General features: G+C 58.9%; 1 protein-coding gene across 1 annotated transcript in view; it reads left to right on the top strand.

Moving 5' to 3' along the window:
• PRIMA1 (proline rich membrane anchor 1) overlaps window positions 1-26,590 on the top strand; it is a 45,827-nt gene that overhangs the window by 16,239 nt on the left and 2,998 nt on the right. The window contains exon 4 of the mRNA XM_045823462.1: window positions 21,018-21,147. Within this exon, the coding sequence (XP_045679418.1) occupies window positions 21,018-21,147 (130 nt within the window). The remainder of the gene's footprint in view (window positions 1-21,017; window positions 21,148-26,590) is intronic.

The following is a 26,590-nucleotide window of genomic DNA, read 5'->3' as shown; positions in this document are numbered from 1 at the left end:
AACAAACGTTTATCCGTTGATTTACTGAACAAACTTTTGCCAAGAGTTTGTGCCGTGGCAGGTCCTGGGTTAGAGATGAACTGCCCACAGCCCTGCCCTCGGGGCGCCTGAGCCCTGGACGCCGGTGGCCTCGCCTGACAGCCTTAAAAATGACAGATGCCCCAGTTTGCCCCAGAAGGAGGTGATGCTTATGGAGATCAAGGCTGGGACTCAGCCGCAACCTGAGACACGGGGCGGGAAGGGATTGGTGCCAAAAAAGAGGAAGAGGTGGGGTGCAGTGGGACTTGGGGCCACAGGGCCGGGGAGGCTTGCACATGAGTGAGGGACCTCCCGTGTCACTGGGGTGCAGGGCCCTGGATGCTGTGAGGCATCTGGACTCAACGCTGAGCTGGAAATAGGCAAACGTGCATGTCCACGCCCACCACGTGCTTCCTGGGCCCTCGCTTTCTTGCAATGATTTTAACTGAGGTGAACGTCACCATCTTACCCATCTTAAAGCATGCATGCGGCAGTTTTTAGTATATTCACAATGTTATCCAACCGGCACTACGATCTAATTCCAGATCATTTTCGTCACCTCCCGAAAAGAAGCCCCGTCCCTCCCAACCCAGCCCCCTCGCCCGGGCCTGGCCACCGCCAGTCCACTTCCTTCCTGCCTCTGTGGCTTCGGCCCTCCGGACATTTAACATAGACCTGGGTGGTTCTGGGCAGTCTGAGCCTCAGTTTCCTCGTCTCCTAGTGGGGACAGGGCTTCCTCCCTCGGTGGTGAGAGGTGGAATTCGGTCGGAGTGTGCAGCGTGGGCCCACCGCCTAGCATAGGCAGGTGCTCGGAGGGTGTGGCTCCCGTAAAGGAAGGGGACCCTGCAGGAGGGTGGGAGGTGGCGGCGAGGTCCTGGCTGAAAGGCCTAGCCTGTTGCGCTGGGACCGAGAGCTGGTTCCCGCACCCGTAACTCCACGTGGACCTCGTCCCACTCACAGGGCTGTGGGGAGGGTCAGACTGGTTCACAGGTGACAGTGTTAGAACAGTTCCGGCCCCGGGCGATCACCTGCCAATGTCAGCTGCTTCCTGTTACTACAGAATCTGTGTGGGATGTCCCCCTTGGGTCCAGGACAAGCCGTCCGTCTGACCTGTTAAGTGTCTGATCCGATCCCTGAGGACAGGGACTGCAGATTCATCTTTCTCCCCAGAGACGGCTCGCAGCTTGACACATGGCAGGTGCTCTCTGGTGTTTGAAGACGTGGGTGCACGTGACCAGACGAGGCAGACGGAGAGACACTTTCTGGGATCAGTGGGGAGTGAGGGGCCGATGTTTTTTAAGAGGCTGCCACTTGCCCGGGAGCACCCGGGACCCTACCTGAGAGGAGGCTCCTCCAGAAACGGGCTCTCGGACAAGGGTCTGAGCGCAGGTGGCTGCCTGGAGACAGCAAAGGGCAGCGGGCAGCAGAGGGCGTGATATCAATCCAGTTACCACTGTGGGCACAGAGGGAGCCTGGTGTCCGTGGGGAACTCTGGGAAATGTCACAGCACCTGAGAGCGACTCACCTGAGGGCCGAGGGAGCTGGGGGCGGGGTGTGCGGTCAGCTTCTCCCGGCAGAGAAGCAACACTGGCAGCCGGAAACTGAGCTAGCGAGCCTGGAAAGGACGCTGGCGCCATTGGCTACAGGCTGTCACCTTCCTCCACGGTGATGGCCATGGGTGCTCTGGCCCCTGCTCAGACCCAGGAGGGCCTACTGCCTCTAGCCAGGAGCCCCCGCCTCCCTCCCACTCAGGAAGCAGATCAGCGGTCCAGGGAGTGTTTCCCTATTGGAGGGATGCCTAATTCCTCCATCTCAGGAGCGGCAATTCACCCCCACTCATGTACTCATGCAACAGACCTGGGTAGGGCTCTCCACCGTGGCCGCAGGTAGAGGATGAGACCGTGGGTAAGACAGGGCGGACCTGCAGGGAAGGTTCACGGGGAGGACTGGGGTTCTGCTTTTTCTCTCATGGAGTTTGGGGTGCCTGCGGATGGCGGGGGAGGCAGCGCACACAGGAAGTGCACCTAGAGGCCAGGCAGCGGCCGGGTGGACTGTGTTGGGTCCAGGGCAGGTGTCCTGCCAGAGTCACAGCTGAGCTGAGGGGGGATAGCGGGGGGGGGGCAACGGGGGAATTGGGGGCAGCCCGCCTGACAGCACACAGGGGATCTTGGGCGCAGTGGGGAGCCGGCTTTGGTGCTCCCATCTGAGCTGCCTGCAGGCGGCCCTGGCTGGGGGAGGGGAAGCCGTGGGAGACCAAAGGCAGCAGGAAGAAGGTGGTGGTCTCCGGGAGAGACAGCGGCCTGGGCCAGGCAGTGGCTGTGGGCAAGGGTTAGGGTCAGGGTTCCTTTCCAAGGAATGTCTCTTTCTAGGATGGTGCCACGATGGTGGCCCTGTTTGTTCCGCGTCACAGCCCAGGTTATGGGGACTTGACCTAAGCTGCCGCTCATCCCATCCCTCTCTCTAAGTGCGGTTAGGCTGTAAATGGGGACGGTGACTGCTAGCCCTGCAGTGTGGGCCCTCCTTCCCTTTAGCAAGACTGGCCGCGACCTGTCCATCGCATCCATGTTGTCCTTTGACCTTTGGCCTCTAGAGAAGAAACCCAGTAAAGGTTCAGTGTCTTGGACCAGCCTGGGTGGGGAGCTTCCACACTGTGGTGTTCACGTGAGGGTCTCTGCTGACGTTCGGACCAGGCTGGTGACACCACGTCATCTTTCTGGGGCGATCCTCCTCCTCCAGGAAGGCCTCCCTCCTCAAGGCCGGGAGGGTAGGATCACGAACAGGTTGCTCCAGTGACTTCTTGGGCTGCAACTCCCCTCCACCAGGAGAATTGCTGGGCTTAAGAATTTTTAAATTCTGATTGTGCTGGAAATGCAGAGTTACCCTGAACCCAGAAAGTGTGTTTGTCCCTTCGAACTGGCTCTCTTTCTCCTTCCCCTCCCCTCCCTTTCAAGCCCTCTTCCTCCTACTCCAAGTTCACACTTCTCTAAGTCCAGATGCCCCCCCCCCACACACACACAGAGGCAGTGTCCCGGCCTTCTTCGCTCCCCTCTCCCTGCTGGAGCCGACCTTTACACTACCTGGGGTTCTCCGTCATGAGTGAAAACACCCTCAGTGGACATTTGGAAATGGGGGGGTTGTGTTTAGGTCATTGTCACAGTAACTGGGGGGCTGGGCGAGTGAGTGCTACTGGCGTTTAGCGGACAGGGACTGGGGACAACAAATGTCGCGCAAAGGACAGTTGTCCACAGAGAAGTCCCTCCCCATAACACAATAGAGATCCCCCCGAGAAACCGCTCATTCACCAAGCTTTGTTTCGAGTTCTGGCCTGGCGTCCCGAGGAGAGTTGATCGTTTCCATTCTGGGGAGCCGCAGCGACTGTAGACTGCTATGGGTGACAGTCCCTGTCTCTGTAGGTGATTCTGTTTCACTCTTGTGTGACGGTGTGGGGCTAGTCCACATTCTTTTATCAGCCACTCACCAAACACCTGGCCTGCCTCGGAGAGGCACGGAGATGCAAGACCTGGTCCGGGTCCTCGGGGGGCTTGTGGTTTCATCACAGAATGACTGCCGTGGTCCCTGATGGGCACCGAGGACTAACTGGCAGGCCCCGGGAGGCCCACGATGCATCCACTTTTCCCTGCACGCAGCCCCCAGAGGGATTTATCCTGGTCAATAAATTTGCACATGTCGATTGGACCCCAGGATGTCAGTCATGCCTGTGTGGACTTTCCCATTGGCCAGAGGACAGGGATCTCTGCGCCCATCACCAAGGCTGTTGTTCTACTCTATCCTTTGAACACTGATATATGCTTTGAACTTTGACTCAGACTCATGTGGCCAGGTACTTGTATTAGGCTGTGTCTTTGTAGACTTCATTGTTTTTTAAATTTTTCATTCTTCACCCAGTCTTAGACCCGGTGCCCTCGAGGCAGAGCCTGGGGCAGGGGTTCAGGTGTGCACTGTTGCTGGAGGGGCGGGCTCAGGAGGAGATCCCGGGAAGGGCAGGCTGTGGTGTCGTCTGGGATCGAGCTTCAGCGGAGCCCGCAGGCAGATGCAGAGCCTGGGCAGCTCCACGAGGAAGCCTTGAGGCAGGGGGGCAGCCTTCTATGGCCATATCAGCGAGTCATCGAGCACTGGCTGTCCCGGTGACCTGGGGGACGCTCTCCACCGAGCTAGATACTGCACAACGTGCTCCAGATTCCTTGGCCCAAACATGGCAGAATCCACTGCTCTAAAGACCTACCAAATTTTATCTCATTACTTCTGAGAATGTTAAATGTTTCTCTCAGTCTCTCCCCATGTTGTTCCTTTTATTCCCCCTCTTTCCCCATTTCCACTGACCATGTGCACCCAGCAACACCGAGCCCAGTGGCCGAAGCACCCAGCTCTCCTTGGAGAGCTTGAAGGACTCCACACAGAGGAGGCTCGGGCCCCAGAGCCCTAAACCACAGCCTGGGAGCAAAGCCCCACCCCCAGGCTGGAACCCTGCATGCCTTCATGGGCAGAAGTACACAAAGGACTTTCATCTCTGAGAACATTCTGGGCCCTGTAACCAGCAAAACAGTTTATCTCCTTATTCAATTCCAAGAGCTTTCTGTGGGCCACTTAAAGCCCGGTGGGATTAATGGCTCTGATGTTTCCACTGAATTCCCGGGGGGGCTGCAGGCATGTGGGCAGGAGATGGCGGTGGCCAGACGTTCTTCAATGCTGCTGTCTCTGAGGTGCAGCCGTTAGCAAGACCGCTAATTCCTCTTCTGCTTGCTTTTTTTTTTAAGATTTTATTTATTTATTTTTTAGAGAGGGAAGGGAGGGAGAAAGAGAGAGGGAGAGAAACATCAATGTGCGGTTGCTGGGGGTCATGGCCTGCAACCCAGGCATGTGCCCTGACTGGGAATCGAACCTGCGATGCTTTGGTTCGCAGCCCACGCTCAATCCACTGAGCTACGCCAGCCAGGGCCTTCTGCTTGCTTTTTTAATGTACTTCCCGCAACTTGCCCACTTTGCCCTTGGAGGTTACCCCACTGGTTCTGGGTTGTCCTGTCACTGCCAGCGAGTTTCTAGATTCCTCCCTACAAGGGTCTGAACGTGCATGGCCAACATGGGGAGCGAACACCATAGTAAAAACAAAGTTGGGGTTTTAGTTGACAGTTGGTAAGAAGCCTTTGAAGGGGCCTGAACAGGAGTGTAACATGACTTCATTGGCATTTTCTGAGGGCAGTGCGGAGAGTGGGTGGGGGAGGGGCCGAGCAGTTCGGAGGCTGTTGTGGGGGGGGCGCAGGGGAGTGCAGAGGGGGCCAGGACGGCCGGACGGCCGAAGGAAGACGTGCTGTCGGATTGCATGGAGGGAGGGGGGAGCGAGGGGATTCTCAGGAAAGACCCCCACGTTTCTGAATTGCCCAGCTGTGTGAACGGAAGACAGGAAGGGGAAGGCCAAGAGGGGAAGAGGAAGAGTTCAGGTTTGGCCACGTGAAGTCTGAGCTGGCCCGCAGACCAGCCGTGTGGAGACACTGAGTCACCGTTGGATGAATGGGTCAGGAGCTTGAGGGGGTGCTGGAGCTAAAGCATCTGGCTGTTGGCATCCAGCTGGCGTTGGAAGCCTGACCTATCTGGCGCGGGACCAGACAGACCTTTCAGGGGAAGAGTATGGATAGAGATGGGGGCCAGGAAGTGAGGCTGCAGGACCTTCCCCCACCCCCGCCCATCCCAGGGGGAGAGGCCCAGGCAGCCCAGGACCTAAGGACCCTGTGCTTTTCCTTCCACATTGCAACATGACAATTTCCTTGTTTGTTTTTTTTTCCCAAAGAGACAGATTACAGTTGACCCCTGACTGGCGGGACTACCCAGGTCACTGTCTGTACCTAAAGGGTCACTTGCAGAACTTTAGGAAGGGCAGTCGTGTTAGATGCTACTACACGAATGGGCTGTGGCCTGTCAGGCAACGGCCAGTGTTTACAAAGACAAAGAAAGGGCCCTGGCTAGTGTGGCTCAGTGGATTGAGCGTGGGCTGCAAATTAAAAGGTCACCGGTTCAATCCCAGCCAGGGTCCCATGCCTGGGTTGCGGGCCAGATCCCCAGTAGAAGCCACGTGAGAGGCAGCCCCACATGGATATTTCTCTCCCTCTCTTTCTCCCTTCCTTCCCCCATCTCTAAAAATAAATAAATAATTTTTTTAAAAAGATAAAGAAACAATGCTTAAGAAAGACACTTCTCATTTTTAAAATTCTGATCTGCTTATTCTCTTTTTAAAATCAGCATCTCGTTCTGCTGTTAAGAGGAGTCCTCAGGGTGGAGCCCCTCACGGTGACAAGGGGACTGTGAAGCAGTGTGGGGCTGTGCAGGAGAGGAAAGGGGACAGAAGGTGACGGCAGGTGTCTGGAAGGACCTGGGTGGGGAGAGGGCAGGGTGACCCCGAGGGACTGGGGTGAGCACCTGTTCTCTGGGATACCCACCTCTCCAGGGCGTCCTCAGTCAGTGCCCACTTCTCACCCCTGCTGTGGACGACTCAGGAAAGAGGGCAGGTGGGAAGATACGGGGCTGGCAACCAGGTGGGTTTGGGACGGGAGCTGAAGCCCTGGCACCCATCACTCCCAGTTCGCCATGCCTCCATCTGCAAGGCATGCTGGGAAAGCCCCACATCCCTTACTTGGGCTGGCTGTGCCTGGGAAGCCGGGGGCTTCAGACTTCAGAGAAGCGCTTACGTGTGTGCTATGCATGACGTCGCACTGCTGGGCACTCCAGCACCTGATACAGCTTCTGCCGTGAAACACGTGGCTGTCCCCTGAAGTGACGGATCCAGACCATAGACGGCCCACTTCCCCGAAGCTCAGGTGTTAGTGCCAGATTAGCTTGGGCACCAAACTTCGTTTTGGATCTGGAAGTGCCAGGCACAGAGTGGGGAGCCTGCACTTGGAAAACAGCTTCCCCTGAACTGGTTCGGTAGATGGTGGTGCATCCCCATAGAGCCACTCGGTTCAGCTGAGAGGCGTCTGGGAGGAGGGGGCGGGGAGTGGAGGGGAGGGGGGAGAAGAAAGAAAAGCAGCTCCGTCCACGCGGGTGTGAGGGCAGAGCCGAGACACGCGAAGTGGAGCACACGTCCTATCTCGGAAACGACAGCAGCCGTGGTGTGCGTGTGCAGGGCCATCCCAGTCTGTCCGGGCTGCTGTCGTGGAAGGCCACGGACTGGGTGGCTTTATAAACACCAGGCATTTATTCCTCGCAGTCCTGGGGGCTGGACGTTCAAGATCAAGGCTCCGGCAGATTGGGTGTCCAGTGAGGTCCCCTCTCCTGGCGCATGGAAAGTGCCTTCTTGCTGTGCTCTCACGGGCGGGAGGTCTCTCTGAAGTCCCTTTGATGAGGGCACCAATCCCTTTCTCAAGGGCTTCACCCACCTGACCCGATGACCCCACGGACACCGCCTCCTAGACCATCACATCGGGGTTCAGGATCCAGCCTGTGGACATCCGGCCCGTGACAGGCGCGCTCACTCGGATTGCGTACGAGTGCCCGCGGCCCTGCTGTCTCAGAGGCAACGCCGGAAACTGGTTGCCTCCGGGGAGCAGAGCCGCGTGCCTGGCCTAACCCTCGGGCCTCCATTTGTCTTTCCCGACCAGCGCCAGGTTGTCTCAAGGACCTTCAGGGTTAGCGATGTATTTGGTGTCAGGAGCTTCCCGAGAGCTGGGGAAGGTCCGTGTCAGCAGAGCTTTTAGGAGCTCCCCTCCTCCGCCGGCAAGGGGCTGAGACAGAGCACGCAGGGCCTGGCCGGGGCCTTGGCTACACAGCGTTGGTTTTTGCTAACTTCAGTTTTCAAAGCGGGTGCCTACGGTTGGTCCCCGCAGTCACCCTGTCTGTATGAGGCAGTCCTCGCCTCCCAGGCCTCATTCATGTCCCTGTCAAAGGAAGATGACGGGACAGTTGATAATGGTGACCTGTGTGGCCAGCTGTCATGAACAATAAAGAGCAGGTGGCAGTGGCTGGGTTGCCGACGTGCTCCATGTCCCCCAGATTTTGGAACAGTGTGTCCAGGGAGCTCGTGGCAGTAAGAATTAAAAGGGGAGATTTATCCTGAATGTGATATACAAATGTGACATGTCCCTAGTGTCTTCCCTGCTGAGAATTTTGTTCCCTCTTCCATCCCTCCTGGCATCCAGGGTGGGCACGAAGCAAACGTTTTACCCCCAGGTCTCGTTCATTTATCACAAACTCTTCCGCTGAGTAAGTCTTGTCCTCTGTCCTCAAGAGGAATAAATAAAAGGCTGCAGAAGGCTGGGCATGTCGCTAGAGACAGTCTGCATGGAAACCACTGGTCAAGATCAATGGCATCCTCAGGCAATGTGAAATCTGTTCTTCCAGCTGGACCACGGCCCCCCGCTGCTAAAACCCACTGACTCTGTCCTTTGCCTGATTTGCAATAGAGCGCGGAGGGAAGAACGTCCTGGAACCCTGGCTCTGCCATGGACTGCTCCTCCCTGAGCTTGTCCTCCTCGCTCCTGTCAGCGGGGACAGTGACACCCCCATCTCCTGATGGATCGGGAGACTTACATCAGATGATTTCAATGAGCACACACCCCGTGGTGCTTAACAAATGCCCAGCAAAGGAGGCTGCTGTTGTTATCACTGTTTTTATTAAGCTGATTACATCTTTTTTTAAATGTAGAAATATTTCTCCATAACATTTTTGGAAACCTTAGGCATTGGCTCATCTGCCAGAAGATGACAAATCAGAAATGCTAGAGAAAGCTCGGAAACAGCCCAGTCCACCAATCTAGACTTTTAGCATTTTGCATGAACATAGGCGTGCATGGCGGAGACTTTGTGGAGATGGCGGTTGTAGAATCCTTAGATGGTGGGGTTCGGCATCCTGTACGGCATCCCGGAGCTGCTCTGCCCGGAACAGGTCACTGGAGCCCCGCCCCGTGGTGCCTCCCATTTATCCGGGGAGTCCTGTTGGGAGAGAGGGCGGTACCGGCACTGGAGTTACGCAAGTGTCGTCTCCAGCGGCCTTGAGAAAGGTCACTATTGTTGGGCCTTCCGCCTGGGGAAGATGACGAGGTTCTGCCAGGCGGGTCGGGGAGGAATGTCCCTTGGTTTATGTCCCTTCTTCCACCAGAGAAAAACAAGGCAAATATGAGCAGTGCCTGTCCCTAGCTCCCCAGTTTCCGTGTCACCCTTGCCAGCAATCAGAGAAGGCCAAAGGCCACCGTTTCCTGGGGAAGATGTTAGCCTGTCCCCTGCCCCCCCCGGCGAGTGAATGGGCTCCTTGTTGTCAGATTTAGAATGGACTGGACTGTGGGTGGCAGAAGCACATTGTCTCCTGCGTTGGCAGAGAGAACTATGGATGGCTCGGAAAATAACATATTTGCCTCTCGGACGTGGTTCCCTCCGGTTCTTCTGTGCGGCCTCTGAGCGGCCAGGGGTCACTGTGGAGGCAATTGGCTTGGAGTCTTAGGTTCCAGCTGGAAGGCCATCCAGCTTAGCTCCTTCCATTGGCCGGGATGGGTGTGGTGCACCCGGGGAGGCCCAGGTAGGTCTGTGCTGCTGGCGGCACCTGTGCAGGAGGCCTCTGTCTCTGTTCCCCGTGGAAGAGCCAGGGAAGGGCTCTGGAGATTGTCCAGCCCCTGGCTTTCAGCCGGGAGGTTTTGTTCCCCGGGAGACACTGGGTCATCACGGCTGGGAGAGGGGTGCTCCTGGCGTCCAGTGGGTAGAGGCTGAGGAGGCACAGGACAGGGCCCCCACGGCAAAGGATGATCCTGTGCAAAATGTCCACAGTGCTGAGGCTGAGGAACCCTGCTCTAGGCCAAGGTCACGACTCCCGTTTGGCAGGTGGGCGTTTGAGGTCCAGATTGACGAAGTGCTTGCACACGTTCCAAGGGTTTCCAGTGCAGTACCAGCAGCCAGGGTGTGGCCTTGACCTTTAGACTGAGCCGCTTGCTTGTCCAGAGACAGAATGGAGTGCCCAGGCAGGAGCTGGTTGCCTCGGCTCAGCACGCCCATTCCTCAGACAGAAGTTGTCCGTGGGGAGTAGTCTCTGGGTTCTCATGGGCCATTTCGCGGCTGTGGCTCGATGCCCCGTCCCGGAGGGTGCAGCCACAGAGCAGCCTTCCGCACTGTTATTATCTCCAAGGCAAAGTGACTGCTTTATAGGTCACAGGTGTCCACACAGGAAGCCCTGTGGCTATTAAAAGAGCGAGTGTGCACACCAGGGGTGGACCCTAGAAATGTCCCAGCTCCTCGGAGACCTACATGGTTGGTCCCCCACCGTCCTCACTGCCCTGGACCGCCCAACGGCAGCTCACAGCTCAGAAGCTCCGCCTCCCTCCGAGCACCTCTGGGACTCGGCCTCCTTGGCCCTCGGAAGCCCTCAGCGTCCTTACCTGTAAAATGGTGCGGATCATTCCTGCCTCGTCTCTCTCGGGGCTGGGGAGGAAGATGAGAATAAAGTGTTACACTCTAAGGGAAAAAGTTGCGTTGGAAATAGCACTGTCAGCATACACATGGCTCTTGTTTCGCCGCCAGTGGGCTACGAACACTACCCTTGGCCGCCTGTTGGGAGAGGGAAGTGGGACACGTCGCCTCTTGTCCCCGTGGCCCGGGTGCCCAATACGCCAGCCGCCGTAATGTAAATGGTCCGTGTGCATCCGCGCTGTCCGGCACGGGAGCCGTCGGGTACACGGGCTGTGGAGCCCTGAAAATGTGGCCAGTGCCACTGAGGAAGTGAATTTTTCATTCAATTTTAATTTGAGTATTTTCAGCGTAAGCGGTCCCATGTGGCCAGCGGCCCGGTGTCAGAGGTCATCGGTGTGGGGCGGGCCGGCTGGCTCGTGCTCTCCTCAGCACTGTGGTTTGGCCCCAAAGCCACACACATTTCGGGTGTTTTCCTTTTTTGTATCTAACAAAGTGAGCAGCCTCGATTTTTCTCAGCTGCATCACCATCCCTTTGCGGTTGCAACCTGGACAACGGCCATTCTTAGCCTCACCCGACAGGGACCCTGTACCCGGGGCTCGGGCTCGGGCCGAGAGCCAGCACGGGGCAGTCCCGGATGGCAGCTGCGGACCGTGGGGGGTCGCATGCATCTCTCGGGGGTGTCACTCCATCTCCTTAGAAGGCAGCCCAGGATCCCCCAGCACCTTGGTGGCCTCCTGTCTGAGGTGCCTGACATGGAAGCTGGCCTCAAAGCTGGAGACAGGATTGTTCAAGGACGTGTTCCTAGAGGAGACAAGGGAGACAAGGAGGCTGGTGAGAGTGTTGTAACCTCAGGCCCAGTCCCGCGAAGGCCTGACCTGAGTGTGCCCCGGAGAGGACTCCGGAGGTTAGTCATGCTGCCCGCTGTCCCCAGTTGGTGGCAGGGGGCTGGCTTGCTCACCTGGCACCTGTTGGTCACTGGTAGACAACACTCCAGGTTGTAGGGGAGTGAATTCTCTCTGCTCTGGGCTTGGGTGCCCTGGCACCCCTAGGACGGTCTTGCAAAGAAAGGCTGGGGTGCCCCAGAAAGTCAGATGTAGCTGTGCATCCCCTGCCCCCCATCGCAGGTGGGGGCAGCTTCCACCTTGTCACCTGCACCTGCACGGCCACCCCGGGATAGGTGGCTACAGCAACTGAGGTCTGAATACCTGCAAACAAAAGGGCCCCAGGATGTGCCCAGAGGGGCCAGGGGAAGGGAGGAGGCACCAGTGGCTGTCTTGTGGGCTTGCAACCGCCAGGGAGAAATGGGACTGAGCTATCAACACTGAGGGTAAAGCCTTTCTCCACATTAGGAGCCAGAGCTTTGGAATGTGGCTCCCAAGTGGCAGCCACCCCTGCCTTAGAAGTCAGCCCACTGCGTTTGAGGGACAGGAAGAGAGCGGGGGCAGTTCCTGAGGATGTGGGTCCTGGGTCCGCCCAAATCCCGTGGCCTCTCCTCGAGGGCCCTAGACTCGCCTTCCTGCGGCAACCCCGTCCTGCACCGACTGGCCCTGACAGTGGCAGGACCAGAGCTCCCCTCCAGCCTCCCGACAGCGTCGTCACCCGTCGGCAGGCGAGGGGCTTGTCATGTCGGCGCGTTGCTGGGGTCACGGGGCCGGGGTGGCGTGGCTCAGTTAGGGTCCACGCCCGAGTCTTCTGCTATCTCACCACCTGGTCACTGTTCAAAATCCTGGGGGACAGCGTCCTGTGCCCCCCCCCCGCCTAGAGACCTCCCGCCAGGGCGTCCGTGTGACTTTAGGAGTACAGGGCCATCCTAAAAATAAAATGGAAAGAGTAGAATGCTCACTGCAAAGTAAAAACTTGGGGTATAGTTTCAGGGCACCTCAGACTACTCGCCTAAATTCATCTAAGAATCTCAGCTGAAGACTACTCCCGTCAGGTAGAGGTAGACAAACTTTTTCTGGGAAAGGCCAGAAAGTAAAGAAATACTTCAGGTTTCGTGGGCCATACAGTCTCCGCTGCAGGCACTCAACTCGGCTAATGTAGTCAGAAAGCGTCCTTGACCCCATATAAACACAGAGGTGTGTCTGCGGTCCACGAGTTCCAATAAAACTTTATTTACAAAAGGAGGGGGTGGGCCGCATGTGGCCTGCAGGCCGGAGTTTGCCGGCCGCGAGGCTGAGTGGATCCTGAACCCCTGCTCAGTAGGATCACAGCTGCTTAGACGGAGCGGGCTCTCCCTGACCGGGTGTTCAAGGGGCCCCGTCGTCTGCGAGGTGCCCTCTGGCACCGAGTGTCCGGCAGGTGCGAGGGCTCTGCCGGCCATGGAACCTCAGGGGCTTGTTCCTGTGCCCCGGCCTCCAGCCTGTCACAAGCAAAGATGAGCTCACCCCCCTCGGGCCAGTCACGGTGGCTCCCCGAGTTCGGAGCATCGTACTTTTTGGGTCACGGTGCTCTGTCCTGTACTGAAAGCGTGGGCCCGGTTCCGTGGCTCAGTGAGGCAGGCATCGCAGCATGCATTTACGTAGCGATCACCAAGCCGTGTCCATTCCCAGCAGTTGGGGAGCCCCTGCAGGGCAGGGGCCCTGTCCCTCTTGCCAATCGTCACGTCCCCGGAGCCTGGCACAGCACCTGGCATAAGGTGGACTCTTAACAGATATGTGTTGACTGAGTGGGTGGATTAGCACTTGAAGGGTGGGTGAGGAGTCAGGGCAATGGGGTGGGCTCCTGAGGTCACGCTGAGCTTTCCCGAAGTGGCACCCTCTCGCCACTGAAGCCGGCGAGCTGGGACCTCTGGGCAGCACCCATCCTGGGTGGGAGCGGAAGGCTCGGTAGAGTCGGGGCGGGTCCCCGGGGCAAGGAACAGAGACTGGGTGGAGGGCAGCCACGACGAGAGAGCGGCGCCGAGGAGTCACAAGCCCTGGCCCGAAGGAGCCTCACAAAGACGGCTGTTCAGCGGTGAACAAGGGTGGCGTGTTCTGCAGTCGCCACCAGAAGCAGAATTAATGACACCAGGCAGCGGCCTGCTGGTCTCGCCGTCTGCCCCGACCTCCACCCAGACCTCTCTCCCCTGAGTCGGGAAAAGCCGTGGCTGCCCCCACCCCGGAGACTTAAACCCAATTCATAAATTTCCTCCCCTAATGAGGCACAGGAATAATGGAGACGATTATTAATAATGGATGGGGGTTTTAATGCCCGCTTTAGGAGCCGAGCCTGAGAACAGTGTCCTTGATGATAAGCAGCCACGCCGCCACCACGCTGGGCTCCGTGCCCAGGACGCCAGGCAGAAATAAATAAATCAGAGGGTTGAGTGTCCCGTGGAGCTCGGGCAGCAGACTGGGAGTCACAGATGGAAGGGCCCGGAGCCCCTTCAGCAGGGAGGTCCCAGGCACCAGCCAGGGGGTGGGGGCGGGGGGGGCACAGAGAGGCTGCCTGAGCCCTCGTCCCTTCCCTTGCGAGCCCAGGCCAACCCAGGTGGGGCCTTTCCGCAGGTGGGCTCCCTCCCTCCCGGGTCCTGTAGGGCTCAACCTGGATATGGCCTCCTGCACCGCACCGGCCTCGGGGGAGGCTCCGGGCGACCGCCCGCTGAGCGTGCTCTCTGATTGGGCGTCTCGTTTCGGCCCTGCACCAGCCTCCGGAGGAGGTTCTGTGGCTTTTCCCCAACTCACAGTGGAAGGAGCTGAGATTCAGTCTCAATGATTAAATGATTTTCCCAGGGTTAGAATTTGGAATTTAACTCCAGGTCCTTCTGACTCAAAGCCTGTGTGGATCACCTCTATGCAGAACCAGGGGCGGAGCCCCAGGGAGGAGGGGTCTGGTGACCGTGATACCTGGGAGGAACCGGTGCAGGCCTGGTGCCAGGAGAGATAGTAGGGTGGAGAGGAAGGGCAGGTGGAGTGGGGTCAGAGGGCACAGCCACAAGATCTGGCCGCAGGTGGGGGCTCTGGCCAGGCGGGGGAGGCGGCGTGAGACCTCCAGGAAGACAGCAGGACGGTGCTGGGCAGGACACAGCTGGTCCCCAGAGCACTCCAAGCATGGTCCTGCCTCCGCAGTGCGCTGCTTGACCCCAGCCCTGGGGGAAGGCCAGGAGCCCCCATTTAGGCCTCAACCTGCATCCCTCCTGCAGAGCAGGGAGGGGGTGCCCCTTAATTTTGGAAAAGGCAGGCACCCCTCCCCATCCCCCTACACCCTCCAGAGCTCAGCCCCCTGTCTTTCTGTGCAGTGTGGGCTGGGAATCCGTGCCTTCCGCCTGCTGTGATTGGGCAGCCAGGAACTTCCTGCTACGGGAACTCTGGTCTAGGGGAGGCGTCAGGAAGACTTATGAAAGGTTGGGGGTGGTCTCTGTGCCATACCCGAAGCCTGAGCCAGATCCCTTTAGGCAGAGAAGGGGTGGAGCCCCTCCCCCCAGGCTGAGACGCAGAAGCCCACTGTTTTCACCTGTTCGGTTCCAAAGGAAACGACTTCTTTCTCTCTAGAAAAAGGGCTCATTCCGGAGGCTTGCATAAAGCGCCCTGTCTGACCCGGCCACACACTCTGGCACCTCCGGGGTCGGAAAGGCGTGAGCGGCCCCACACCGGAGATGGCCCGCGCAGGAGGGCGGACGCCCTGGCACAGGCCTCCTCCAAGGCGCCCCGTGCCCGTGAATGGACAGCAGTGGGCCTGAGTCGGCCCTTGTGCGGAGACAATGGGCTCTGTGTGGGGGTGGGGTGTGGGGGGGGGAGGCTGTGGGCCCTGCTCCCGACACTGCCTCCTCCGCCTCCATGGACCTTGGGGCTGGGGACCCCGAGGCAGTGAAGGGGGGTCCTCAGCCCATGAAGACAGAGCCTCTGAGGCCCCGTGTCCTCGGGGTACTTGGAGGCGGTGCAGGAAGCAGGGCTGAGATGGGAAGCCCATGGCCTCTCCTCCCCCTCCTGGGAGCCCAGCCTCCTTTTCAGGCCATAGGGTCAGTATGACAGCTTCTGCCACCAACGGGTCCCGCAAAGCTCCTGGACCCCTCACTGTCCTCGTGGGCCCGATGAAAGTGACAGGTGCTTTAGGGAAGCTGGCCGAGGCAGGGCGAGCGCTCACAGGCTCGGAAACGCTCCCCATGCTCTCGGGCGAGTGCCCCGTGGGCTGCGTGCCCCGTGGGCTCGGCCTCCTAGTCGTGCAGCACGGTTTCCTCACGACCCCTCGCGTGGGCCACAGGGTGTGGAACCAAAAGGGACCTCACACACCGTGAAGGCCAACTGGGCCATGAGGCTGCCCTCTGGACAGGGGCTGTGTGACCCCCTTCGCTTCTGCCGCCAGTGGCCAGCGCAGTGCCTGAGACGCCGCCATGGTGGGGACCAGGCAGGGTAGGGGTGAGGCCCCGGGGGGCTTCTGACTTCAGTTTCCCACAGTAAAGGGGGGGATGGGTCCTCTGCCGTTTGGGAAGTGCGCCACGGACATCGTCCCCTGGAAGGAGACTGGTCTCTACAGCTCAGGCGCCCCTGCCCTTGAGGAGCCCTGCTGGGCTGCACTGTCAGCACCAGTGGCCTGTCTGGTGGGCTGGGCGCTGGGCTCTGAGAGGCAGGAAGCCGAGCGGCACCTCCAAGCCCCACGAATTAAATGCCCCGTCCACCGTCCGTCCAGCTCTGGGGCATCAGTCAGGAAACCAGCCAGACATCCTGGGCACGAGTCACCAAAGACTTTGAAAGTTAGGGGAGAGGCGTGATGGTGCCCCAGAGACCCGCGGCACACCCTCGGCGGCGCCCGCCGTGTCTGGCACTCGGGCTGCGCTCCAGAAACCGGGGGCCTTGTGCACAGGCGCTGGCCTCTGAAGGTGGCCACGCACCGGGTCACGAGGCCGAGCCGCGAGTAAAGCTTCCATCTCACAGTGGCCGCATGATAGTAAAACGAAGAACCTGGCCATCACTCCCCTCTTGCAGGAACCGTTGAAAGAGATCCTGCTAAACTGCAGTTGTTTTCTCCCCATTCATTGTTCCTTTGATCCACTCATTGTCCCCTCCTGTCAGTCAGAGGGGCGGGTTCCCGGGCCACCCCTCAATATGTGCAGAGGTGGCTGTGAGTGCTGCCGCAGGGCACACCTGGGTTTTGACCCTGATGGGCACCTGCCTGCAGCCCCCCCCTCCCCCACTTCCAAAAGGGGATCTAAACGGGCTGTTCCGTGGAGGCCCCAGCTCACGGTGGCTGCCACTCCCGGCACCGTCTCCTTGTTTGGTAGTCACAACAAGCCCACGAGGAATGTAGGGATGATTTTGTCACCGTAAGTGGCTGGGGGACCTGCCTGACCTCACACGGCTCCCCCATGACACTGGACGGCTGGTGAGTCCACAAGGCCCCCCAGAAATCTCCTTGGTTAGCTCAGCCTTCTTGATGCCAGCTCAGATGGGCGCATCTTAAGCTGCACCCCCTCCACCCGCCCCCAAAGCTTTCTTTCTAGAGACTTCCACAAGATGCCGGGACCCTGACCCCTTCTCCCCCAGCACTTGCCAGGAGCGGTAATGACACATCCGCTGATGGACACACTTGCGGCTGTCCCCGGCTGTCCCCTTCACTCCCGGACTCTGAGCTCCATCTCCCAGACTCCCCGAGTGGCGGCCTACCCATGTGGGAACTCTCCAGGCGGTGGCTGGACACCCCAAGAGCTCACTCCTTTGTTCTTTGTCCCCGAGGGATAAAGCCTTTGTTGCCGTGATGTCCACTGTTTTGTAAGCCATTGTTTTATATATCTGGTATATTTTTTTGGATGTTCCAGGTGTAGGGGTCAAATGTAACCTCGGTTACTTCCTCTCTGCGGGAAGCTCTTACTGATGCCTCTTGTGGTTGAAAAGAAAGCAGCTCCTTTGATAAATCAACACTGAGCCCGGGTGGTTCTAAATCACTCTGGGGCTGCCGGTCCCGGCGTCTTCACGGGCGGCAGGAGTGGTTAATGAATACAGCAGACAAAGCTTCACCGGGTCCCAGGAGAGAGAGTGTGGCGACCCCTGACACATCATGGCAGCTCCTGCCTTTCTGTCATGTTTGCAGAATCTTGTCTGGGGGCAAGGGAGAGTGACAGTGACAGAGGGGCCTGAGCTTGGGCAGCCTCAGGTCTGAGACCTCACAGTCTGGCTCCGCCCCCCCCCATTCTACTGACCACTTGCCTCTCACAGGCCCCGCCCTCCCCGTGAACCTTAGCACTTTGTGGCTTCCTCCCCTCAGCCACGAATGACCTTCACCTTGCCCATGAGCACGTCTCTTCCCTTCTTGGAGACTGCTGGCTCCTAGAGCAAGGCCGTCTGGTCTCGGCCGGCTCTGCAATGTCCCGCGGGCAGCTGGCAGCAGACCTAGTGAGGGCAGTTTATGTCGAATTCGTCTGTGCACCCCCAGCTCCCGGCACAGCGCCAGGCCCAGAGGATGCTCAGCGCCTTTTTGGTGGATGAATGAACACATCGATGAGCGCCTTCACAAAGCTGTCTTCTGGCTTATGACCCATCAGTCTGTCCCCATAGGATAAGCTGTCTTACCCTATCTGGAAAGAAGTGCTGGCCACGCCCACTGGGAAGGAAGTCCGGGCAGGGACAGACCTTGGCCTGCAGCCTGAAGATCGGGGTCCCACCCTGCCCCTGGGACAGCTGCTTGGTCCTGAACCCTAGTGTGTATTCCCTTTCCGACACGACACCTCCCAGGCTTCTTCCACCTCCAGCCTCCCCTGGTCCTTGCTCACCAGTGACTCACGCAAGGGTGGGCAAGGACGCCCTCTTGGAACCCAACAGCCGCTTTCTTGGCAAAATCCAAGAGGTGTGCCTAGGATTGAGTTTCACCAGATAGCTCCCTGTTTTCAGATCTGTTAGCGTTTTTGCCTCGGCTAGCTGCCCCACACGCACACGGTGAGCGGTACGCTGCGGAGTACTCGAGGGGCCCCGTGCGGAAGGACCCTCTCAAACCAGCCCCCTCTTTCAATACCAACTGTGTTTGGGAAAGATAAGCAAAAAGGAGATTCCCACCTCCCCGAGAGTGACTGTACAGAAAAGAGGCTGTCAGAAGTTCAGTGTCGAGTGCCAGGTGAGGTTTAGAACCCCTCTTTCTTCTGTGAAGTTGATGGAATTTCTCACTGGGGACCTGGGGCCATTTTTCAAGGGGTAATTCTGCCTCCTGTGGGGCTATCCAGGCTGTGGCGCTGGTTCATACCCGTAGCTTTGCCGGACTCATTGCGGCCACGAACACAGCCCCCACCCCGTATTTCCAGGGGCCCACGGGACGGGATGCGCCCCTGACCGAGACCACGTGGCAGATGTTTTCCCAGCCGTGGGAATGCTGGGTGACAGGCGGGCCACTGGCAGGCTGGTGTGGGGGTCCCTGTGGGCTGCAGCCTGGATCTGTCCCAGCCTTTTCCCTTTGCAGCGAAAATAAGGAGGCAGACCCATCGGGGTTCGAACCGCGTGCCTGGTTGTACCTCTGGCTCGCCAGCGGGGACCGCCCCCACCGGGATCTGCTGTCACTCACCCCGGGCAGGCTCAGCCAGGCCAGGGACACCCCAATGTGAGGAACTGGGGAAAGGTTTTTTTTATTTTTAACCAAAACAAAAAAAAGCCCTGAAGAAGTTCATCATGGGGAAAATGAAAAGCTTTTGCATTTCCTTTCCCTTACGTTAGAGTTTAGTCCTAGTTTGAATTCTGTACCCTGCAGTCACTTCAGTGCTGGGTTTTCTGAAGGATCTCGGCCTGGCTGAGAGCAGCCGTGTGGTTGGGTGGCATCCTCATCCCAGCCATTCCCCGGGAAGCGTTTCTGAATCTGCGTGGTCTCTCTGCGGATCCGAGGGCCACCCCCGGGGCCTTGCATGTGCTAATGGGGTTTGGACCCCTGTTCCCCGGGGAGCCTATAAGGCTCCCTGGATCTCCCCACCCAGCTGCGAGGGCGCCGGCTGGGTAACACTTCCAGAACCCGAAACCGCTCCCTCCTTTCTGTCTTGTCTTGCTCCGAACGGGAGGACAAGGGGACAAGTGCTTGGGGGCAACAGCGAGGCCGTTCCCTAGCCACGTAATCACGCAAACACCGTAGGACCCCGTGAGAAAAGCCCTAGATGTTTATCCAAGAAAAATATGAAAACGTGATACATGGGTGTTTAGAGCGATTCCATTCATAGAGGTCAACACCTGGACACAGCCCAGGTGTCCATCAACAGGTGAGCGGATCAACAAATTGTGAACGAAGTACTATTCGGCAATAAAAAAAGAAGAGCTACCGAAAAATGCAACAGCGTGGACAAATCTCAAACCCACTTTGCCAAATCAAGAAGGAAGAAATGCACACCACACAGCTCCATTTCCACAGAGAGCGCAAGAGGGGCTGGCTGCCCCAGCCTGGGGGCGGACTAGGCGGAGGCCCGGGGAACCTTGCTGGGCTGATGGAGATGTTCTGTGTCGTGAGGGAGGGGTGGCTGACCCTGGTGTACCCGCTTGTCACAGCTGACCAGACCACATGCTTCAGCTGGGTGCGATTCACTGCATTGCGTTACCTTGATCACGACAACAACGACGATAATAAAGCCATCCATGGCGGCCTTTGGGAAACCAGTCACTTAGCCCCCACATACCGGTGTACCCCTCAGAGTACCTATTATTAAGTGGACGTAGAGTCTAGGGCATGGTTGATACTTGTGCATGTAGTCACATCTTGAAGACCTGCCTATAGCTGCTAGTAATGTCTGTGTGTTTGTCTATCCATCATCCCCCCTCCCTCCCTTTCGCAACCCCCCTTCCCTCCCTCACTCTCACCTCTCCCTTCTTCTTCTTTTCCTCCTCCTCCTCTCCCTCTCCTCCCCCTCCTCCTCCTCCTTCTCCGCCCCCGCCACTCTCTCTGCCATTCCTTTGGCAACTCCTGGTGCTTCTGCCCAGGTGTGCCAGGGTCTTCCAGGGCCTTCGGGTCGAGCCTGCCTTTCTCAGAGGAGAGTGAACCAGCTTTGTTCCAAGCCCGTGCATACCTGCACTGGGGTCCGCCCCACGCAGCCTGTGCCCAGGGGGAGGACAGGCTCACCCCGAGGACCTCGTGGATTGAGTAACGATAAGGGGGCCCTGTAGCCAGTGTCAGATGCTTTGTCAACGACAGACCTTTCCAAATTTTGGCCACCGCATGCCAGCTGAGACAGCTGCAGATCCCCTCCACAGAGGCCAAATCCAAGAAAGGAGACAGCTTGCCCCTCTCAAGAAATTAGCTTAAGAACTGATGTGGATGAGCTTCCCCTTCTCTCCTTCCTCCCCAGGGTCCCCCGGGAGCCCTGCTTCCCACCCCCACCTCCAGAGGAAGCGGATTCAATGCCTCAGCTGAGAGAATGAGATGCTCTGTTATTTTTCATGGGAAATTAAAGCTGACCCCGCTGTCAGTTAGCTCATGCCGAGGGAGGATGGATGGCCCCGGGCGGGCGTGGTGCTTCACCCCTGCTGGGAGCACGCCGCCGCTGCCCTGGCCGCGGGCCAGCCATGATGTCACCTGCTGCCCACTGGAGCGGGGGTGGGGACGGCAGCCCAGGTCAGAGGGCCTGGGCCCTGGGTGGCAGTGAGGCCACCCTGGCTGTCCCCACCTCCGATGCAGCCGGGACGGGCTCGGGCAGGGGACACTCAGCTGCTCTCGTCCCTTTCAGCTCCCAACTCCACCTCGTGCCCCCCGGAGGAGAGCTGGCGGTCGGGGCTGGTGACCGTGGTCGCGGTATGCTGCGCCTCCCTGCTGTTCCTCACTGTGCTCGTCATCATTTGCTACAAAGCCATAAAAAGGTGAGTGTCTCCTGGCTTTCGGCCCCGAGGGGCCCCCAGCGGGGCTCGGCCTCCTCCACCCACCCCCACTGCGTTTCTCTCCTTATGAAAAGTGTTCGTTAAGAGCATTTAAGAAGTAGGAAGCGTGCACCATGAACTCGCATCTACCTTCACCCTGATTCAACAGTTATCAAGGTGTGGCTAATATTTGCTACATAGCTTCCCTATTCCTTTTAGCTTTTGGTTGGCTGAAATATTTTTGAGCCCATCTCAGACCTGATGCCCGCATCACTGCTAGGGAGTCAGCTCAGGAAGCAAGGGATGAGCACCGATGACCAGGCAGGCCCAGGGCAGCAGAGAGCGAGCCCACCCGTGACTCGCAGGCCCCATCGGGCGGGGGCTCACTCAAAGCCTCAGAGTCCGGAAATGCTGCTTGCAGGGCCGGTAGTGGGGCCACTGGGGGGAGGCGCCACGCTGGTTTGGAGTGGGGCCTGACTGGGTTTTGCAGTCAGATCTAAATTCAGACTCTAGCTCCAGCTTTGTTGCTGGGAGGACACCCCTTTACCTCTCCGGCCTTCAGTGTCCTTATCTGTGAAATGGGGAGAAAGACTAATGACCTCATACTGTTCTGAGGGGTGGTGAGATGCCTGCTGCAAATAGTATGCACAATATGTGTGCTCCGCTGTGCCTGGTATACAGTAGGTGCTTACCAAGTGCTGCAGCAAAAAGTGCAGCAGCTTCCAGTTGTCTCAAGAGGCACAGACAGAGAAAACAAAAGACGACAGAGGAGGGAAAGGTGCTTCTCTTGGGAGAAGAGAGAGGCCGAGATGCCTCAGACAAGGTTTGCAGTGAGCATGACGCCCAAGTTGGGTTTTGAAGGATGAACAGGAGTGTTCTAGTGGGGTCGTGAGTGATCCAAACAGCAAAGTATCTTCCAGAAACACTCTGTCGTTTCTGTAACTGCCTTCTCGGTTGCCTTTGCTCCCTCCCCCAGTCACGCTGGGCTTTGCCGCACAGTGAGGCGGTTCTTGGGGTCTGGGGGTCAGTTCACTCTGATCGGGATGTCACCACATCTGTCCGAGAGGCTGCTGGCGTGGGACGAGGATTTTAGGTGGCACAGCCAGGGAGGCGCTGCTGGCACAGGAAGCCCCGGTGACCTGGGATGGGGCTGGAGGGAGCCATGCACCAGACAGGGCGGCGCTGGCCCCGCCAGGCCGAGCAGCTGGCTGGGGACTCAGTGGGTCCTGGGAGCCAGGGAAGGGTTTTGCAGAAGAGTGTGCAAGACCCACCTAGGGCACCACCAGGGCATGGGGCATAAGTCCTATCAAGGACCCCTCCCAGCCCCCTTCCCCTCAGAGACAAGTAGCAGCAGCAGCAGCTTTTTAATAAGCCCAGGTTCTTCCAAAAGTCACTTCTGCCTCCCTCTCTGCCCCAAACTTCTGAAGTAACTCGCCGCTTCAGCGGGAGGAGGGGATGGGGAACAAACATTAATCTCTGGCGGGCAGTGCCAACCCGCTGGGGCATGCTGGGCTGGGTTTCAGGGGGCGTGGGTTTCCCAGGAAGGTGTGTGGGGGTGCCACCCTCCCCTCCTCCCTGAGCAGCCATCCAAAGGACTCCAGTCCTCCCTGGCTTCTCGGACAGGCTCCAAGCTCTTGGTTCCAGGGCCAGACAGCGGGGCCTGGAAAGACAGGACTCACCCCAACGGATCCCTTCCAGGGCCTGTGGGCGGGGCTCCCTCCTGGGGAGTAGGCGGGGCTCAAGAATCTAGGGCGGCAGTGGGAGCCTTGAGCAGGCCTGGGACCAGGGCAAGGGGAGGTGCCACAGGGAACCCGGACAGCCAAGAGCCCCCTGAGAGAGGCCCATCAGCATGAGCTGTGGTTGGCACTGCCAGAGATGCAGCCCCCGAACTGGAAAGTATGCAGAGGAAATGCCCTGACCTCTCTCCAGGCTCTCGGGGCTCCCGATGGCGGCTCCCATCGGCAAGTCCCGGGGATCCCAGGTGTGCGGTCGTCAGTGTCAGCACCCAGGGGCACAGGCTGGACGCCGTGGTAAATGGAGACCGCATCCCAGTCCCTTCTCTGCCCCAACACCATGATCTGTGTCCTCCTCTGGCAAGACCCCGGGGCAGGGGAATAAGAGCCGGCCCCTGCCCAAGATCCTCATAACCCAGAAGGACGTCCCAGCGCCCGAGGACGGACGTTCAGTCACCGGAGGCTCTGCCCCTGGTCAGGTGGGGCTAGAAAAAGAGCCGCCCGGAGGGAGACGGAATCCCCTGGGGGAGGGAGAAGCAGGCAAGTGGTACCCAGCACGGGAGGGCCGGCGACCCCCCTGCTCTCCCGCGGACCTCTGCTGGCGGCTGGACGATAGCATGTGCGTGCACGCCAGCTGTCCACACGTCTCTCCTGGATCATGCCTTGTCTCTCAGGAAACAAAAGCATTTCATGTCGCTGTAAAACCATGAAGAGGAAAATTCAGTGATAAATCCTGCTTTTTTTTTTAATTTTAGAGAGGAAGGCGGGGAGAGGGAGAGGGAGAGAGAGATGTCAATTCACTGCTCCACTTACTGATGCAATCATCGGTTGATTCTTGTGTGTGCCCTGCCCGGGGGTCTAACCCACAACCGTGGGGTATTGGAGTGCAGTCTCACCAACAGAGCTACCAGGCCAGGGCCTAACCCCCGCTTTAAACCACTCTCCCAGCCTGGAGTCCTGGGGGAGAAGTGGGAGATCTTTGTGAATGATCCCGAAACAGCCTTCGGGAGCCAGATTGCTGGGAGGATGGTTCTGGAATGAGCTTGGGTAGAGAGGTGACTCCGGACGTGCCAGCTTGGCCTGGCAGGCGGGGTGTGGGCCGAGGGGCCACAGGCCTCTGCGGGAGCTGGAGGAGCCTGAGGAGCAGATGGAGAAGGAGCGCCTGAGTGGGCACCGACCTCGGCGGACGGACAGGGCTCTGTGCAGTGCTTCCCGCGCACTCTCAGTGAGTCAGACTTCCCCTTGTCACTCAACCAGCATCCCGAAGTCCCAGCTCTGTGCTGGGTTATAGGGTGCTCCGGGGACTCTGGGGCTGGGGGAGCCCAGAGCAGGGGCAGCTCACCCAGACGGGGGCCTGAGAGGTTTCCCGGAAGAGGGTGGATGTTAGCCAGGCCAGGCGCTGAGGAGGGGCGTTGCTCACAGTGGGACGGGCGCAGGCCATAGTGGCCCCCAAGTCCCATCAACGACCCCGAACTCCACAGTGGGCATTTCGGTGGCCTCGTTGCCATGGGCTTCCTGTGAATGGCTTCTTTAGAACCACAGGACGATCTGGCCCCAGAGCCCTTGGGCGTCTGTAGCCTTGTGGCCCCACCCAGCCTCCTCCCCACCCCTGAGCCCGGTGTTCTCATGTCCTTGGACAGCCGGGAGGTGTTCCAAGAACCCAGGACTGGGAGTCTGGGTCCCCAGATTCCGTTCCCAGCCCCAGCCCCAACCCCAGCCCGCTCAGTGGGCCTGTTTTCCTTATCTACGAAATTGGGGGTCTCCACGACTCTGTCCAGCCCCCTGAGTCTTTGCTTCCTGTCCTGAGATGGCAGGAGCACCACCTGCCGCTTGTCACTAGGTCAGGCCACTGCTTAGCCACACGAATGCTGACCGAAACTCTTGGCTGGGCCCAACGCCAGGGCCGTGCTCAGCACGGGGGCTGCAGGCACTGTCCCTAACCGCCCCCCCAGGCACACACCCCTGGGGGGAGAAGCGGGTGTTAATCAGACCCTCCCCCCAACACCATGTATTACAACGGAGAGGACTAGCCGAAGGAGGACCAAGGCTCTGTGAGCGGAGGCGACAAAAGAACCCTAGGCGCGGGGTGGATACGGCCGTCAGACAAGCAGTGACCAGCAAGCGTTGTCGAGATGGAGCTCCCAGGTGCAGCGTGCCCACTGCCCTGGCAGGAGGGCTGGACTCAGCCTCTGGCCACGGGGAGGGTGGGCGCCCCTTTGGTCTGCGGACACTCAAGGGGGAGGCCACCAGCCACACCCTTGATGCAGAGAAGGGTCCTGGGTTGTGGAGAGATGACACCCACCTGCGCCAGGCCCTGTCCCTCGAGCCACCCCCACACCCCAGGCACAGGGGGGCCACCTACCACGCAGACCCTTCACCTTCCCAGTCGATTGGCCATTAAGCCACTTGAGAGCCATTTTCTTCTAATTTACAAGGTATTGGCTGAAAGGCCAATCAAATCGGCACAGGTCTGGCCAACCCTGCAGACCGTTAATTGCAGGCAATAAGCAAGCTGGCTGCTCCCTGGGAGGGTGTGCGTGCCCGAGTGCGCCTGAGCACGCGAGTTGCTGTGGAGCTCTGGCGAGTGTTAGCTTTTTGTGTGTGAGCTGCTTCTAGCAGAACGTGCTGGGCCACAGATATTTATTGAGTGTCTACTGTGTGCTGGGGACTGGACCAGGTGCCAGGATGCCGAGATAAATGAGACTGAGTCCCTGCCCACTGCCCCCCACACCACCCCGCATCCCAGTGGAGGAAGCAGATTACACACAGACGCACACCAGCAAACTAATAAATGAGGTTTTAAAAAGCTATGAGTGAGTGCTATGAAGAAGGGGAACAAAACCTCGGGGGAATGGGGGAGGGGAGAAGGGAGGAGGGAAGAGGGGTTTCTTGGCCCTCCGTAGGGAGTGCTGTGCATGCCTCTTGAGGGGGCTTTCTGGCTAGAGCAAATGGTTAGTGCTTTGTACACCCATTACCATCTGTAACAGGCCTCCCTTGGGGTCCAGGACACAGCAAGCGAGGGAGCCCGACAGCTCTCCTTTCTCAGGCTCTTCAGAGCTGATCTCTGCCTCCAGCTTCCCCATGGGAGCAGCAGGCCCAGGGTGGGACCTGTCACCTCGCTGTGGCAGGGCCCGAGAGGGCCACCTGGGCCCTGGCCGTCCCCGCCCAGCCCAGACGTGCTGGTGGGGGCGGCTCCCACAGAGGCCTGTGGCTGCTGGCATTTGCGGAGGGAGCCGTCAGTGGAGCACTCCAGGCAGACGCAGTGGGGGGCCCGCTGCTTGCCAGGCCCCGGGCTGTGGGAAGGTGGCAGAACCCACCCTCAGGTGCCTCGCGTCCGAGGAAAAGCTCACTGCCCTTTCCCTTGGTTTTAGGAACCATGCCGTGTAGGGAGCCGAGTGTGGCCATCTCTGCCTGCCCGCCTGAGGTGGGGAATGCCTCTCTTTGGTTTCTCGGGACCAGCCCCGGCTGGCTCCCAGCACCGTGGAGTCTCTGGCATTGCCGGCAGCCCCACGGGGTACGCCTTAGGTAGGCGGTCCCTGCAGACCCGAGAGCGCCCTCCCCACCGCCTGCCAGTGGGCGAGGCCACCCGCTGACACCTTTCCGCCCGTGGTCCCAAGAGCTAACGAACCCCCTGGAGCGCTTGCTGACGCTGGGACCCCTCCAAGTGCTTGTCACACACTAACATGTTTACCGCTCCCAACAAGGCTGTGAAA

Source organism: Phyllostomus hastatus, unplaced genomic scaffold (genome assembly GCF_019186645.2).
Source record: "Phyllostomus hastatus isolate PE091 unplaced genomic scaffold, TTU_PhHast_1.1 phas_scaffold_501, whole genome shotgun sequence".
Taxonomy (NCBI): Eukaryota; Metazoa; Chordata; class Mammalia; order Chiroptera; family Phyllostomidae; genus Phyllostomus; species Phyllostomus hastatus.
This window is presented reverse-complemented; position numbering and strand designations above follow the sequence as displayed.